The following is a 15,349-nucleotide window of genomic DNA, read 5'->3' as shown; positions in this document are numbered from 1 at the left end:
GCAGACTGAGGTCTGGACACACCTGAACGTTCAAATTCCCTTCCCTTTAATGTAGAGGAGGCTGGCAGAGGCTGGAGGACTGGGGAAATGCAGCGTCCAGAGGAGGGTTGGGAGAATGCAGCAGGCACAGAGGGAGCCTGGCTCACATCTCGCGCATCCCTCCTCCTCGGACCTGTGTCCGGGGCTGGGTCTCCGGCATTGTGGGCGCCCAGCTTCCTGCCCAGACCTCACTCACACCTCCACTGAGCCTGGCTGCCTCAGATGCTGCCGGAGGAGCTGGATGTTGTGCAGCAGTTTCTTCTGGTGGCCAGCCAGGGTGATGCCCAGGGCAGGCAGGTCTCTGGCGGGGAAGGAGTGGGTCAGAGCTGGGCCAGTTTCTCTAAGATCCCAGACACCCGCTCTCCTGGGGCCTGGAGCTCCTGCCCACCCCGCCACCCCTGCTTACTCCAGGCTGAGCTGAGCCACATCACTGAAGGTGCAGAGGCCGAACTTGGAGAAGTTGTCCTGGTAGCACTCTAGTCCAATGGCCGAAAGCCAGGCCTGGGGCGAGTCCAGACAAGGAAAGTCCAGGACCACAGGGTTCAGGAGGGCCTGGGAAGGTCTAAGGTGAGGAGGGGCAAGCAGGTCAAGTTCTCCTCTTCATCTTAGCCCTCTCGCCTCAGCTTTCTTTTTGGCTTTCATTGACCCTCCCTGGCTTTCCCAGGTTCCAGCCCCAAGTTCCAGACCTGTCCCCCGCGCCCCCATCAGCTTGCAGGGTGTCTGGCTTGCGGATCATCTTGTCAAATGCAGCCACCAGCTGGTCAAAGTGAGGCCGCCGGGCACGGTCCTTCTGCCATGTGTCCAGCATCAGCAGATGTAGTCCAGGAGGACAGCCTGGAGGCGGGGGCAGCCGGAACTCCTGCTCTATTGCATTTAGTACCTGGGGGTCAGGGGAAGCATCTGGTGACAGAAAGCTCTTGCTAGTCGCGGGGAGCGTTAGGAAAGCAGGGATGGACTGTAATCTGGTGCCACATGATATCTGAGAATGTGAGTGGAAGGGACGTCTTGGAATATGTGGGCCCGGGAGGGATCATGGTAAGCTCACCTCTTGCTCACTCATGTCCCAGTAGGGCCGTTCTCCATAGCTCATCACTTCCCACATAAGTATCCCAAAGCTCCAGACGTCGCTGGATGTCGTATGCTTTCCGTGTGCAATGACCTCTGGGGCTGCCCAGCGAAGCAAGCAACTTGAGCCCTGAGGAGCGAAGTCAAATGCAGCAATAACAATAATCCCAGCGAGAGTCACATTTACTGAACAACTACTCTGGACTCGGACGTATGTTAAGGGTTTCACACTGAACATCTCATTGAATCCCCTGAACACCCGTGTAGGGTGGACATCAGGATGCAGAAGTGAGGCATAAAGAATATGAACTTGCTGGAGATGTGCTGGGGCATTCTGGATTTGTCCCCAGCTGTCCTGATTCTGGAGCCTGTGAATCCTCCACATTAGGGGGAAGGCAGGAGTGGGTGCCAGTCTGACACTCCTGCCCTCCCAAGCCCCCTTTCTTTGCCTTAGTCCCTGAGATCCTTCAACTGCCCCTTGCTCAGGCTCCTCTCTCCCCAACACATGGGTGAGCCTCCAACCCCCAGATGCTGTGCTATCCTACCTGGCGCCCACCCCAGATTCCAGCTCACCCCAGAGCCCCTGCTGAGGGAAGCTAAGCCTCAGGCTCTGCACTCACCTGAGGACTGTGGCCAAGACGGGCCACCTTGCACACCAGGTGGCTATTCACCAGCACGCTCCCGGCAGAGAGTGCGCGGTGCACAAAGGCAAAGCTGGACAGGTACTGCATGGCAGCGGCCACGCCCCGCTGCATGGCCACCAGCTGCAGGCTGCTGAACTGGCCCTCCCGTTGCTGAGGGGCAGAGGACAGAGGTCAGCAACAGAGTGGAACCTGGGCACACTGAGCAGCAGACACTAGCTTGAGAGGGCCATTGGGGGCAGAATTTGGGATCGCACAGGCCTGGGAAAGAAGGATGAAGACCACCATGGGAGGCAGGGGGAGGGAGCAAAGGTATAGCAAAGAGGTGAGGCCCCCAAGCTTTCCTGCACCCACGCACCCTCCTCCTCCACCCCAGCTGGACTGACCCTGAGGAAGCTGTCCAGGGGGCCGAGCTCCATGAGCTCTGTCAGCACCATGAGGGGACGGCTCTTGGTGACCACACCCTCCAGCCGCAGGATGTTGGGGTGCTGGAACTGGCCCAGGAGTGCGGCACGGCCCAGGAAGGTCATCTGCAGGCCCTCGGCACCCCCAGCCCACAGGGCCTGGATGGCCACGGCCTGCTCCCGCCGTCCCCGGGGCTGCAGTCGGCCCCTGCGCACTTCTCCAAAGGAGCCTGCAGAATGGGAGCAGGTGGCATGGGGGTCAAGGAAGGACCGCGGGCTCACAGTGTCCTGCTGTGCTTACAGGGATTCCTGGCTAAGGAGGGCTACCAGGAACCCCCAGTCCCTCCTTGTCCCTGCAGTACCTGCCCCAATGACCTCTTCAATCTTGATATACGAAGGGTCGACCTCCCGGGCAAGCTCTCGGATGGCCTGGCAGGGGTCGTCGTATGTGGAGGGGTCTGTGTAGTACTTTACCCCAAGTCCTGTAGGGAGGAGTGGGCTCTTGGGGTGTGGTGCAAGGCTGGGTGCCCACATGCCCGAGAAGTGCCCGCTTGCTTCTGGAAGCCAGTGTGAAGGAGCCCTTCAACCCTGCCAGGCACGCACCCAGCCCCCAGACTCCCAGGCCCAGTCCTGCTCCCTCCTCCTGCCCACCTGGGCTGCTGTACTGCTGCAGCTGCTCTGTGTAGCCTGTGCCTCGCCGCTTCCTGCAGGACAAACGGGTGACCTGGAACAGTGGCCCCATCTCCACCCCTGTGCTGTCCCCCCACGTCCCACTGTGGCACGGGGTTCAGGGTGGGGTAGTGGGAAAAGGCTGTCTATAGGGAGGTCCGCAGGGGTATCCAGGACATGAATGGTGCTGGGCAGGTTGGGGAGGCTGGGGCACAGGGGCCTCACCGCTGGAAGATGACAGCCAGGACGGTGATGGTCGCCAGCAGGAGGAAGGCCAAGGCTCCCAGGATGGAGCCAATCACCAAGGACAGCTTCTCTGGAAGCTGAGAGGACAGTTCACCTGGGGGACCAGGCCTCACACATGAGTGTGTGAAAGCATCTCATTACCCTAGGCACCCCCACACCACACACACACACACACACACACACACACACACACCCCACCTCACAGACCCACCCACACACATGAACACACAACAGGCATGTGCACACCTGACTACGAATCCACACCTAGGCATGCGTATGCACATATATACACTTAGTGCTGTACACGCACCCACAACCCCTACAGCCCTACACATGCAACTTGCATATCCACGTGACCCACACATTCACCCCTGCACACCCTCCCCGGCAGCCCCTGAGGTCAAGGGTCAGCCACGGTACCATCCTCACATCCTCCTTTCTCAGAGTCTCTGGTCCCGGAGATGCCGGGTCAAGGTTCAAAGCCTGTACAGTCTTGACCTGTCCTCAGTGTTCCCTTAGACACCCAGTTCCCCTCCAGGCACCCCCTCACCTTGAGGCAGCGTCTGGAAATAGACCTTGCCCCCATAGGGGCCGTGGCCAGCAGCAGTCCTCGCCCGCACCTGGAAGCCGTAGATGTGGCCAGGACTCAGCCGTGTCACGGTGGCAGTGTTGGTCTCGCTGGTCAGAGTGAAGGAGTGGGATTCGTCTTCTGCCTGGGGGCAACAGCCACTCACTGCCTGCGCAGCCTGCTCCTCTTGCCCCTGCTCTTACCCCCAAGCTCTCCTCAGCTGATGTGGCCGTCAAACACATCCCCGGTGCTGCAGTCCCTTGGGACTGCCCATTGCCTCATGCGACCCCCATGCTCTCCTGTAGGGACTTCCAGCTCCTACCAGCCCTGCTGTGGTGCCCCCTGCTCCTTGCCCACCTGGTCATAGTAGCGGAGCTGGTAGTCAAGGATGTTCCCATTGGTCTGGTCAGGCTGTGGCCAGGACACAGTGATGCTGTTGGCGGCCCTGCTCACTTGGTGCACCACAGGGACTGCAGAGGGGACTGGATTGCAGGAGGGATTATTAGGGGGATAGGAGTCTCTGGGAGCAGAAACATCCCTGGTGGGTGGAGGGCATGGAGCTTAGACTATGGATTCTAAGGCAGCCTGATTGGAGGGCAGGTTTGGGAAAGGCGGGCAGGGGGTTCTAAGGAGTTATGGGAGATGTCACTAAGCTGGATAAACGGGCTTACCTTCATGACTGGTGCTGACATTGATGGCTGCAGCGTGGGGAGGGTCAGAGCTGAGCTCAGACACCCCATTGACAGCCTGCACCTCCAGGATGTAGGGTACATGTGCTCGGAGCCCCCCGACTAACACTCGACTCTCCGTCAGGCCCCTCTGGCGGGGGTCAAAATGCACCTCATCCCTGCAGCGGCGACACGAGCTCCCACTGCCAGGCTCCTGATGCCCACCACATTCCTTGCACACGACGTTGAAGAGCAGGTCACCTCGTCCGCCCAGCTCCTGTGGCAGGCGCCAGTGCAACATGAGCACTGAGCCCTGCACCTCAAACCAAAGCTCCCGGGGTGCTGATGGAGGGCCTGGGTGCCGTCAGGTGCAGTGGGAGGGTGGCAAGGTGGGAGGGTGGAGATGAGGTGAGGAAGGAAGGAGGCGAGGAGGGTTGACCATGCAGAGGAGGAGGGACGAGAGCATGGGGTTGGGGCAGGAAACAGAGGAGGCAGGTGGGAGGAGAGAGGGAGGTGTGGCAGGGAGGGGAAAAAATAAGGAAATATAACAAAAAAAAAAGAAAGTCACTCCAAATGCAAAAAGCACCCAACGTGGCAGCAGGCTCCCCTGCCTCCAGCCCCACTCCCAGACTCTTTTCCATGCTGGGCTGGGAGGCAGACTCACCAGTACAGGGGGCCTCCGGTGGATCAGAACTGGCCCGATAGAAGCCCTGGAGGCAGGGGCAAACGGGGGCTGCAGGGTCAGGGGAGTGGCTGCGGGCAGGGCATGGTGAACAGGGAGCATTCCCGGCCAAGGCCTTATAGGACCCCCTAGGGCAGGCTGAAGAGGCAGAGAGAATGGGGCATCACTCTTGTTCCATCCACCACCCTGAGCTCCCAATGCCCCTGCACACAGGCTTCAGCACAGCTCTCTGTTCCCCAGAGCTGGTCCTCCTGAGACCTAACCACCCCCCTTCCCTAGGGCAAAGACTCCTGTCAGTCACAGGGACAGAACTGTATCTCCAGTGACGAAGAGGTGAGGTGTGATGGGGTTGCGGCCTGGGCAAGCCCCACAGGCGTGGTTGCATAACCTCTCTCTGCAGCTATATCCACTGCTCCTTCTACTGGCTTCGCAGGCACCTGGTGCTGCAGTGAACCCTCCCAACCAGAGGGGGACAAGCGACCCCACCCAAGGTAATCCCGGAGTTTAACAACTTTTGGTCTGTATCACTTCTTAGGTCTGCAGCCCAAAGATCCACAGCAATTGCTGTAGAAAGATCCAGAAGATTCCAGAAATTTCAGATGAATGGGTGTGAGCAAGTTTGTGCGCTTCAGGAAATAAAATGGGGGAAATGGGTCCTGTCCTAAGATGGCTTGATCCTGACATTTTGGGGGACAAAACAAAGTCTGGGGTGCTCGGGGGAGGACCCCAAGGTTGGCGGCAGGTAGAAGATGCTGGGTAAGTGCAGGGCACTGGACTCTCACCTTGGCAGGCCTTGTCTCCATGAGCAGGCTGGTGTCCAGGCTGGCAGCGGCAGCCCCCAACGGCTACCATCCACTTGCCCTCCCCATTGCAGTGCAGCCTGGGGGGGCTGCCCCCTGCCTGGCCCCCAACTCCATCCTCCTCTGGCTCCGCGTGAGCCACACAGGTGCCCACAGCTGCCACCAGGGAGGCCCCCCCAGCACCACTGGCCTGCGTCTCAGGAAAGGAGGCAAAGGCACGGAGCACGGTGGGGCAGGCGTAGGAGAACAGCTTGACCGCTACAAGGGCCAGGCAGGCCCCTGTGTCCTGGAAGGCCACATAGAAGCCACGCTGGGTAAGAGGGCCAAAGCTTCGCTCCTTGACATTCAGCTGCAGGCCAGCTCGCTGACCAGTCCCTTGGGGCCCCACGGCCCAAGAGGAGGAGGAAGAGGAGGAGGAAGAGGCAGGGAAGCTCTCATCTGCTGCGATGGTGTCCACCTTGGTCCAGCGTTTGAGGTGCCAGGTTGAGGTGTGGTCGGGGTCGTCGGGCTCCTCCGCCTGGCGGTAGTAAAGGGTGAAGGTCTCCCTGCAGGTGCCCCCGCTCACGCCCAGGCTGGAGCAGGCGCGCACGGAGAAGTGGAGTCTGATGTGTGCCCTCTGGGCCCCTCGCCGCTCCACAAAGTGCGTCTGTAGCCAGTTGTCCTGTGTGGTACCTGGAGCGGCCCCTGCCACGTGGCAGGCCTCAAAGGTCCTTGTGAGGCGACGCTGGTCGTCCAGAACGCTCACCTCGTCCCACTGCCGGGGGACCAGGAAAGGCGTCAGCTGCTCAGAGCTTGGGCAGGGAGGTGTTTGGGGGCCCGGGGAATGAAGGGGACATATCTGTTCCACTGAGACTTAATGACAACCAAGCAGCAGGAGGATTCATTGAAATCCTGTTCAGGGAGGGAGGGGGGGGTCTTATCCCACCCGCAAGACCCAGGGTTTCCTTCCCAAATTCCGCTCTAGGGAACAGGAAGGGGTGGAGATGGGTGCAGAATGAAGAGCGGCACTCACCCCACCTGGTGGGAAGGTGAGCCAGCCAATCTCAGATGTCTCTCCCGTGGTGTCCAGCAACACTTCTGCCCAGAGAGAGAGGGGCACTCGGTGCCAACCCTCCAGTCAGCACCTCTGACCCCAACCCCATTCCCATGGGGAGCCAAGGACTGTCCCTCCATGTCCACTTACTTTGCCAGCAGTCACTCAGCTGTCTGTCAGGAGCCCATCTCTGAAACCCCCGATGCAGATCCTGGTCACCCTTCCCAGGCCTCTCCCACTTCTGATGTCTTCCCTCACTGGCCCCCCACTGGGCCTCCCCTCCTTCTTACCTTCCAGAGCCAGAACTGAGGGCCCCAGGACCAGGACCCACAGGCTGCACACCATGCCAGACACTCTGCTCCCTGACCGCACAGCCCCCTCAGTAGCCATGGGGCATCTTCAAGGTTCCCACCATTGCCCCGGCCACCACCCTGCTCCCAGGTGGGCCTGTGGCTTTTGCTCAAATGGGGGTTGGCAGCGAAGCTTGCTTCCTAGGGAGACACAGAGGCCCGGGAGAGGTGGGGTGGGTAGGGAGGAAGCTGCATTCTCATATACAGCAGTTTCACCCAACCTGATGCCGAATTTCAAACTGCCCCCGCACCCACCCTAGGGCCAAGCCAACAGAGAGCTCTCTCAGAGAACGGCTTTGAAGATTCAGCACCCTGGAGGGCCTCGTGCCAGGTTGCTTATCGCGACTCCCTGTGTGGCTGTGTCTCTGTGTTTCTCCTGGCCCTCCTTCTCAGAGGGGAGCACGGGGTAGTGGTGGCTTACCCTTTTCCTGTGGAAGGAGTTATTCCAGTTCTTTCTCTTCATTTACTCTCCTCCCTTTCTCCAAAGGCCAGTCTGTATTGGAAGTTAAAGTTAGAAGATTCTTCTCATTAAAGACAGGTGGGCAGGAATCCATCCTGTCCTTAGGGAACACAAGGATGCTCCCCGTGCCCCAGCAATGCTGCCCTGGGTATTCCAGACACTTTACAGAGGCAGCGAAGCACGAGGGACACAGAAAAATAGCCATGGGGTATGAAGGGAGGGAAGGTAGGAGAACAAATATAAACAGAGCTGGGGCATAAAGACTCTGAAAGAGAAATGAGGAGAGAGCTATGTATGTGAACAAAGGTCCTCTCCCCCAAGGGGCACTTTTTTGTGTGTGGCTAACAGAAAAATAAGTGTGTGTCTTCAACATATGAAAAGATGCTTTTTGTTTGCTCGCATTTAAAGGAGGATCTATTAAAACAACAGTGGCATGCCATTTGTTAGAGGCTGAGTGTTGGTGCCTCTGCCCCTATTCACATGTCAAAATCTTAACCCCCAATGTGACAGTATTTGGAGTTGGGGACTTTGTCAGGTAACTAGGTCATGAGGGTGGAGCAGCCATGAACAGGATTAATGCTCTGATAAGAGACCCCAAAGAGCTTACTAGCCCTCCTTCTACCTTGCAGGCTTATAATAAAGATGCAAAGAGGACTGTCCGCGGTTCAGAAGAGGACCCTTGCCAGAACCCAACCTTGGCGCTCTGACCTTGGATCAGCCTCCAGAATGGTGAGAAATAAGTTCCTATTGCTTATAAGCCACTGAATCTATGGACTTTGTCATTGCAGCCTTAATTGCTTACTAAGACCTCTTTTTTTTTTTTTTTTTGGTACTGAGGATTGAACCCTGGGGTATTCTATCACTGAGCTTCATCCCTCAGCCTTTTTATTTAGAGAAAGACTCTCACTGAGTTGCTTAGGGCCTCACTAAGTTGTTGAGGCTGACCTTGAACTTCCAATTCTTCTGCCTCAGCCTCCAGAGGGCTGGGTTCACAAGTGTGTGCCAACGTGGCCAGCTCTAAGACTTCATTGTTACCTATGAAGTCAATAACCAGGTTGGACAAGTATAGATAAATAGGGTCTCTTCAGTATACCATATTATGAGTTCAAACTGGAATCTTGGTGTACAGAGAACAGTTGGCAAATCTAGCTAGCAGTTTCACTCCTAAGAAGTCCTTGGGGTACAATATACATTCACCAGTTTTCATAGATGTTTGAGTGGGATACTTATGTGAACTGTTTATAAGAGAAAGACTATAAACTGTCCATTGATAGGATGATGGTTAAGAAATTAAGGCACATCCTTAACAAGGAATACAGGCTACTGTTTATGTATTAATATGCAAATAACTTCCAAGTGAAAGTAGTAATCCCAGGAAAAGATAAGGTAAGCTCTATTTTCTATGCTTTAATAATTATTCAATGAATTCAAATGAATTCTAAGGTTATGTATAACTGAACTAATAAAAAATAAAATATATGTGGGAAAAAATGAAAAAAGAAAGGAAAAAAAGAGAAATCAACTTAGCTGGGTGTGGTAGCACGTGTCTATAAACACAGCAACTTGGAAGGCTGAGACAGGAGGATTGCCAGTTAGAGACCAGCCTCAGCAAGAGGCCCTAAGCAGCTTTGTGATACCCTGTCTCAAAATAAAAAACAAAAAGTGATTGGGGCTATAGCTATGTAGCTCAGTGATAGATCACCCCTGGGTTCAATCCCCAGTACCATGCACACACACACACAAGATGAAGGTAAGCCTGGTGGCACTCTGACCCTCCTCATGACTGAGTCTCAAAAGTCCATGTGCTACATGGACAAGAGCAGTAGGATCCATTTATTTCTGTTGAGGAGGAAAATGTGCTGCTCCAGAGAGGATTGAGGAAAAATAAGCCAACCGGAAGGGGACTTGAACCTGGATATATGTGGCCTTGTGATTCACAGTGGTATAGAAAACTATGTGTTTCTCCATGAAACTGAAATCAAACTCTAAGACGATGTTAGACTGTGATCAACATGAAAGCCATAATTTGATTCCCACTCATCTAATTTTTTTATGTTCCTGCTGGCTGCATCGTAAGATGAAGACTTCAGTGCCGTTTCCATGAAGTCAGCATCACGGAGAGATTCATGTAGGCCGATGTGTGCTGGGCATCCTTCAACCAGCCACTGAAATTGACCCCTCGTATCTCTAGAGCTCAATTCTCTGCACATAGAGGCAAGTAAGAAGCAGTTCCGTGTGGCAGATAGTATTCTTTTTTTCCCCTTAAAATAGTTTTTTAAGAAAAAAAGATTCTTTGCAAATACTGTCCTAAATGTTGTTAGGACCATCCACTGATGACATAAGTGCTCCAGACAGAAACAGGCAGATCATGAAGTAGAGAGCATGCCTCGCTCTCTTAACTTCAGAAGCATTGGCTCCATCACCAACAGCTGCTCAATAAATACCCCGAAGCAATTTATGTTGCAGGTGCAATCCCCAAATTCTCAGTGCCTGAATTTGGGAACATGCTTGACACACAAAAAAGCAAACCAGATTCTGTCCAGAGCCACAGTCTTTAGGAACACTGTTATCAAGAACAGAGAAGGCCAGAGGCAAGCTTTTAAACAATGAAGGCTATTTTACAATTTGCCCAGAAGATATTCTTTAAAATAGTCTCTTTCAGGCAGAACATGAATGGGTTCTGTGATGGGTACAAAGAAGAAACAATAAGGACTGTGCTTCCCTAAACTCACAACTAGACAATCATGAAGGAATAATAAATATTTTGGTAACATCGTAATGAATTTTTTAAATTGAAAGACAGCAAAGCAAGATAGAAAAGATGCTTCACGAACAATATCAATGGTACCATATGGAACATTCTAGAAGATGAAGAATGGCAAGATAGTTCCCTTGATGACCCACAATACAAGTAATGCAGCAGCTTGTGACTGCATCAGGGCATGCTTGGATAGCCTTAGCACGCCTCTTAACGACAACAAGAAGCTGGCCTCTCTCCAAAAGATCCAGAAATGAGTAGCAGCAATTTACTTTGTCAATTTGTTTCTGACATCAAGAACCATCAGAAAGAAAAGAATAAAATGGAGACACTACAGGTAGATTGCCACTTGAGTAATTTTTTTTTTTGAAATTTTACTAAGAACAAAAATATTCATGAAAAATGAAATGGTTGAGGATCCTAAAGTGCCCATAAGTTTATTCTGATATTTGATGGGAATGACTTTCAGATTCAGACCCAGAATACTGAAGGTTAGAACCAAGTTTCTTTAGAAGAAAAATGACTGCTGAGTCAGACTAGGAAGTCAGGTCAGTTCTTGCTTATCTAACAAAACAGATAAATTCAACTCTTTTATTTTTTTAACAGATAGAAAGACCCTAAGTGGATCTCTACTGCAAGAATAAAAATACAGCAAGAGAAAACTTTAAGATATGGAATAAATTGCTGTCAACTAATTCATACCACTGCAGATTCTTCTGAAGCAAGTTTCAAAGGTAGAAAAACAAGCGACAAGAACATGACTGCTCCGCATGCCTGGAATACTAAGCAAGCAGGACTTGGAAGCCGACTTTCAGACTTTCAATGGCAGTGGACATGGAACACCCAGGACACATCCTGGGCACCATGGAGCACAAGGATACGGATACGGCGGCACCATGTGGAAGAGGCATCCGCAAGGCCAGGTCTCTCTCTTCCCCCTGAGCCTGCGTGTCAGTCCTCTCTCTGCTCCAGCTCATGAGAAGAACTGGCCAGTGTTTAGAAATCTCTGCACAAGAAAGTGCCAAAAACTGACTTAAATCAGGAAAACATTCAAATTTCAGATGCATATAAGGTTTTAAAAATATCAAACAACTGAAGCAGCAGAAATGTGGATGTAAAACGACAGCTCAGAAAATGAGACTGATTAGTTTCATGTGATAAAAATTGCATTCTACAGCTTCATACTTCTTCTCAGCTTCTTTTCTGGATATATCATATTTATCTCCTCTCTCTCTCTCTCTCTCTCTCTCTCTCTCTCTCTCTCTCTCAGTACTGAGGGTTGAATGCAGGGGTGCTCCCCAGCCCTTTTTACTTTTAATTTTGAGACATGGTCTTGCTAAGTTGTTGAGGCTGGCCTTAAACTTGTGATCCTCCTGCCTCAGCCTCTGAAGTAGCTGAGATTCCAGGCTTGGAGACTAGATCCACAAGCCTGCTACATTTCTTTGGTTGACAAAAATAAGATACGCTCTTGGGCCTATTTTGTTTTCAGAAACCTGAAAAAATTAGAGACTTGTAGAATCTTAGCTTATAAAGCATAGCTTATGAAGTCTCTTCTTTGAGAAAATGAAAGATTTAAAAGTAAATTGGTAAACCTGCATGCAATTTGAAAAATTAACTATGCTCCAATTAAATGCTAAATACGATACTTTTATGAACAAATCCAGCTTACTTAATAGAGTTTATGCACCTCAATCCACAAAGCGAATTTTAAAAATTAAATAATGCTAGCCAGATAAGCTTGGAGGCAGGTATGACAGAAATACATTGGATCATTAAAATTGGTTACTGTAGGAGGTAGAAATGGAGGGTGGTAGGTGGGGTATAATTAGCTTCGTCTTACACATATTGGAATTGTTTCTCTTGTTACAATAAGCATACCTTATTTTTTATAGTTACAACAAAATCCAAACAAGAAAGTATTTAAAACTTAGACAAATACAGCATATGTTTATATTTTATCCCCTGGTCTTTTATCCTCTAGCTTTCAAAATACCTAGAAATTTTCATCTAGAAGAAGAAAGCAGAGATGAAGAGACAGCAGAAGCTGAGCATGAATGAACTGAGAGCAACATAAGCAAAACAACTTTTTATCATGGCCTGTTCTTTACGCTTCTCTCCCAAGAAGTTCACATTGTCCTCATGCTTTTCTGCCACTCTGTCAAGCAGAGGACCGGGACTACAAAGGGAAAAAGGGACAAAGGGGGACACCCGTAACACAGGGCATAGTTGGTGGCAAAGGGAGCCTAGACAGGTGAGCCGGTCAGCTAGAGGTCAGCAGGGAGAGGGAGTGTCCCAATGGAGAGGGGCTGGGTGCATTTATGTCTGCTGTGGTTGCTGGGCTGGTTCTCACACCTGTTAGCTGCAGGGTCACCGTGGGAGGGGTCAGCACCACAGGCCCTGTCCTCTGCCCTGTTCTGCAGCTGTTAAACGCCCAGGAAATTCCAATATAATCCTTGCTCAGCTCAATGCTGCCTCCTCTGCCCTTTAATCTGCACCCTGAAGACCCTCTGGGTAGCTCTCCGTGCTCTGGCCCTCTGCCTTGAAAAGGATTCTGGCAGGCTTTAAGGCAGCCGTCAGGACAGACAGGGGAGAGGTGGCAGTCCTTTGGCTCTTGATCCCCTGCTACCCAGGCTAGAGAAGCCAATGGATGGATCACCTAGCTGAGGATAGTCCTGTGTCCCTGGAGGCCTCCAGCCTCTGAGACTGTCCCCCAGAGCACGCCAACTCAGACAAATGTGCCTCCCACTCCCAGGCTGTGGAGCTGGAAGAGGCTTTTAGGATGCAGGCAGTGTCTGGGTAAGCCACTCTGACTGTGCACTGACCGGTGACATCTTTGACTCTGGAAAACAGCATGAGGGGGTGTTGGGGCAATGGGCAAATGTGCACAAGGAATGAGTAGTGAAAGGTGCTGGGGGGATCAATACCTGTGTCCCCAGATGCCTGAGGCTGTGTCTCCCTGGTACAGTGAGTAAGAAAATGTGTGTGTAAGGCAAGGTAGGCAGCAGTAACAAGTCAGGAGATGAGTGTGTGTCAGATATGCTGCTCAGTGCTGTTCTGGAGGGGTCTCATGAACTGTCCCTCACCCTGGGCCCTGCTCCATCACTCCCTCTGGGTGAGAGCTCTCTCCTGGGAGGTGATTCTGCAGAGAAGGGGCCAAGCAAGAAGGAGAACATAGGGAAACCAAGGCTTCCAACCCCAATGCTGCCATTCCCCTTCCACCTAGAGTGATGGGGCAGGGTGTGGACAGGGGGCCTGGCACCCAGGTGCAGGTGACAGTGAGGGGCTGGGAATGCTGTTATCCCAGAGGAACCACCTGCCTTTCCTATGCTCTGTCACCCAGGCCTGTTGATCCTAGCATTCTGGTAACTCCATGGTCACTCGAAGTCATCTAGTGACTAGTGAACATAGTCACTAGGCAAGTACAGAGGAACCCCCACCCTAATTTTCTTTCTAGAAAAAAGAGTCCATTGCTCCACTGAGCAGAGCTCAATTCCCCAAAGCCACATTACTTGAGCAGCTTCTCTGGACCGTGAAGAGCCTCAGGCTCCTTCCCACTGGTCTCTCAGTTCAGGACCATCATCTCCCCTTCCAGAGCCTGAGTCAGGTTCCCCTGGCGGGTGGAGGGCCTGGGTTAACTGATTGGGAACAGGCCCAGCAGCTCTTCTCCATGGGCACTGCCAGGGACATTACAACATCAGCTATGCTGGGCCCATGCCAGCTCCCCTAGGGATGGGAGGAGAGAGGGTGCCAGACAGCCAAGATCTGTGGGTGGGGGTGGGGGACCAGTCAGGACCAAGCACCCAGATTCAGAGAGGAGGTGGAGCTAGGGCAGGAGCAGGCAGGAGACTTTGGTTACAACTTGGGGGTTATGGCTGTGAGCAGAAAATGAGCCTCACCTCCAAGACTTAAATGTGGTGATGGGGATCAGGGGCGGCGCAGGGGATGCTGTGCAGATCTGGGGGCAAGTGTGGACGGGCCTCCTGGCTCCTCCCAGCTCCAAGGGGATTGGAGAGATGCCACTGAAATCCGAGGGATGGGCAATTCTTTTCCTAACGCCTAGAGTCGGTCCTCAGATCAGGACCCCCAAGCAGAGCCAGAGAAGGGTCTCTGGAAAAACAGCGGAGGAAAGCCAAGCAACAAGGATAGAGGGGCGTCAACGAGATATGTGGGGGTATTCCCTAGCCCCTCACGAGCCCCGCTTGCTTTCTCCTTGGGGAGGTATACTCAGCACTCCCCCAGGAGGCCCTCCAGGGTGTGCAGAGGCCCAGCCTGGAGGACCCCCTCACTTTGCAAACCTTAATCCCTCTATCCCCAGGCACACTATCCCCCCCACCTCTCCACCCCTGCTGCCGCTTGCGACCCGGGCTCACCTTCCCGCCGGCCTCAAGCTTTGCAGGTCTGCGCCCGCGAGGGCCCGCGGCGAAGCCACTGCTCCCGGAGCTCACCCCGTGCGGTGCGCGTCCTTTCGGGTCCGGGAACCCTGCTCCCCGCGTCTGCTCCGCGCCCGAGTCTCTGGGATTCCGGGGCGAACCAGGGGCTAGCGGCAGGGGCTTCTCCGGAGGCGGGGCGCTGGATGGTGCAGAGCTAGCGTCGCGATCGCCGCCCCAAGCTCGGTCCCGGGTCCCACCGCCCGCTGCTTTGGAGCGGCGGCTGGAGCTAGCGCAGCCCGGCCCGCCCCCTCTGCGTCCCCTCCCAGCCTGGCCCGCCCCTCTCCGGCCCCTTCGGCCGCCCTCCTTTTCCCCTCTTCCGGGGAGCGGAGCCCGCCCTCCTGGCCTAGGCGGCTGGTACGAGGCGCCCGCTTTTCTCAGCGTTGGGGAGCGCGGGGAGATGCGGGGCGCGCCCTGGGCCCGCGGGAGTGCCGGGGGTGGGGGGGACGGGCAGCCTCCGCCCGCGGGTGCTGGCCCGGCCAGGAGGGACGTGGGCTGGGTGGGTGGGTGGCACGCGCGAATTGCAGTAGCAGGCTGCG

The 15,349-nt window shown here is 53.8% G+C and overlaps 1 protein-coding gene across 2 annotated transcripts; it reads right to left on the bottom strand.

The window, feature by feature from the left end:
• Positions 1 to 25: 25 nt before the first annotated feature.
• Positions 26 to 15,084, bottom strand: Ephb6 (EPH receptor B6). Of its 2 annotated transcripts, XM_021727227.3 has the most exons (19): positions 14,754 to 15,084; positions 14,280 to 14,490; positions 7,587 to 7,658; positions 7,106 to 7,306; positions 6,795 to 6,859; positions 5,765 to 6,536; positions 4,965 to 5,120; positions 4,304 to 4,654; positions 3,990 to 4,114; positions 3,615 to 3,777; positions 3,044 to 3,158; positions 2,801 to 2,853; positions 2,512 to 2,631; positions 2,132 to 2,379; positions 1,725 to 1,898; positions 1,085 to 1,234; positions 726 to 919; positions 446 to 601; positions 26 to 340 (listed from the first exon to the last, which is right to left on the bottom strand). In XM_021727227.3, exons 4-19 carry the CDS (start codon positions 7,203 to 7,205, stop codon positions 232 to 234), a joined length of 3,051 nt encoding a protein of 1,016 aa, XP_021582902.2. In that variant the 5' UTR covers positions 7,206 to 7,306; positions 7,587 to 7,658; positions 14,280 to 14,490; positions 14,754 to 15,084; the 3' UTR covers positions 26 to 231. The 2 variants fall into 2 exon arrangements, with proteins under 2 accessions (XP_021582902.2, XP_005326658.2); XM_005326601.5 differs by lacking the exon at positions 14,280 to 14,490.
• Between the last annotated feature and the right edge of the window lie 265 nt (positions 15,085 to 15,349).

The sequence above is a fragment of the Ictidomys tridecemlineatus genome, chromosome 2, assembly GCF_052094955.1.
Source record: "Ictidomys tridecemlineatus isolate mIctTri1 chromosome 2, mIctTri1.hap1, whole genome shotgun sequence".
Taxonomy (NCBI): Eukaryota; Metazoa; Chordata; class Mammalia; order Rodentia; family Sciuridae; genus Ictidomys; species Ictidomys tridecemlineatus.
Note: the sequence above shows the minus strand (reverse complement) of the source record. Positions and strands in the feature narration are given on the sequence as shown.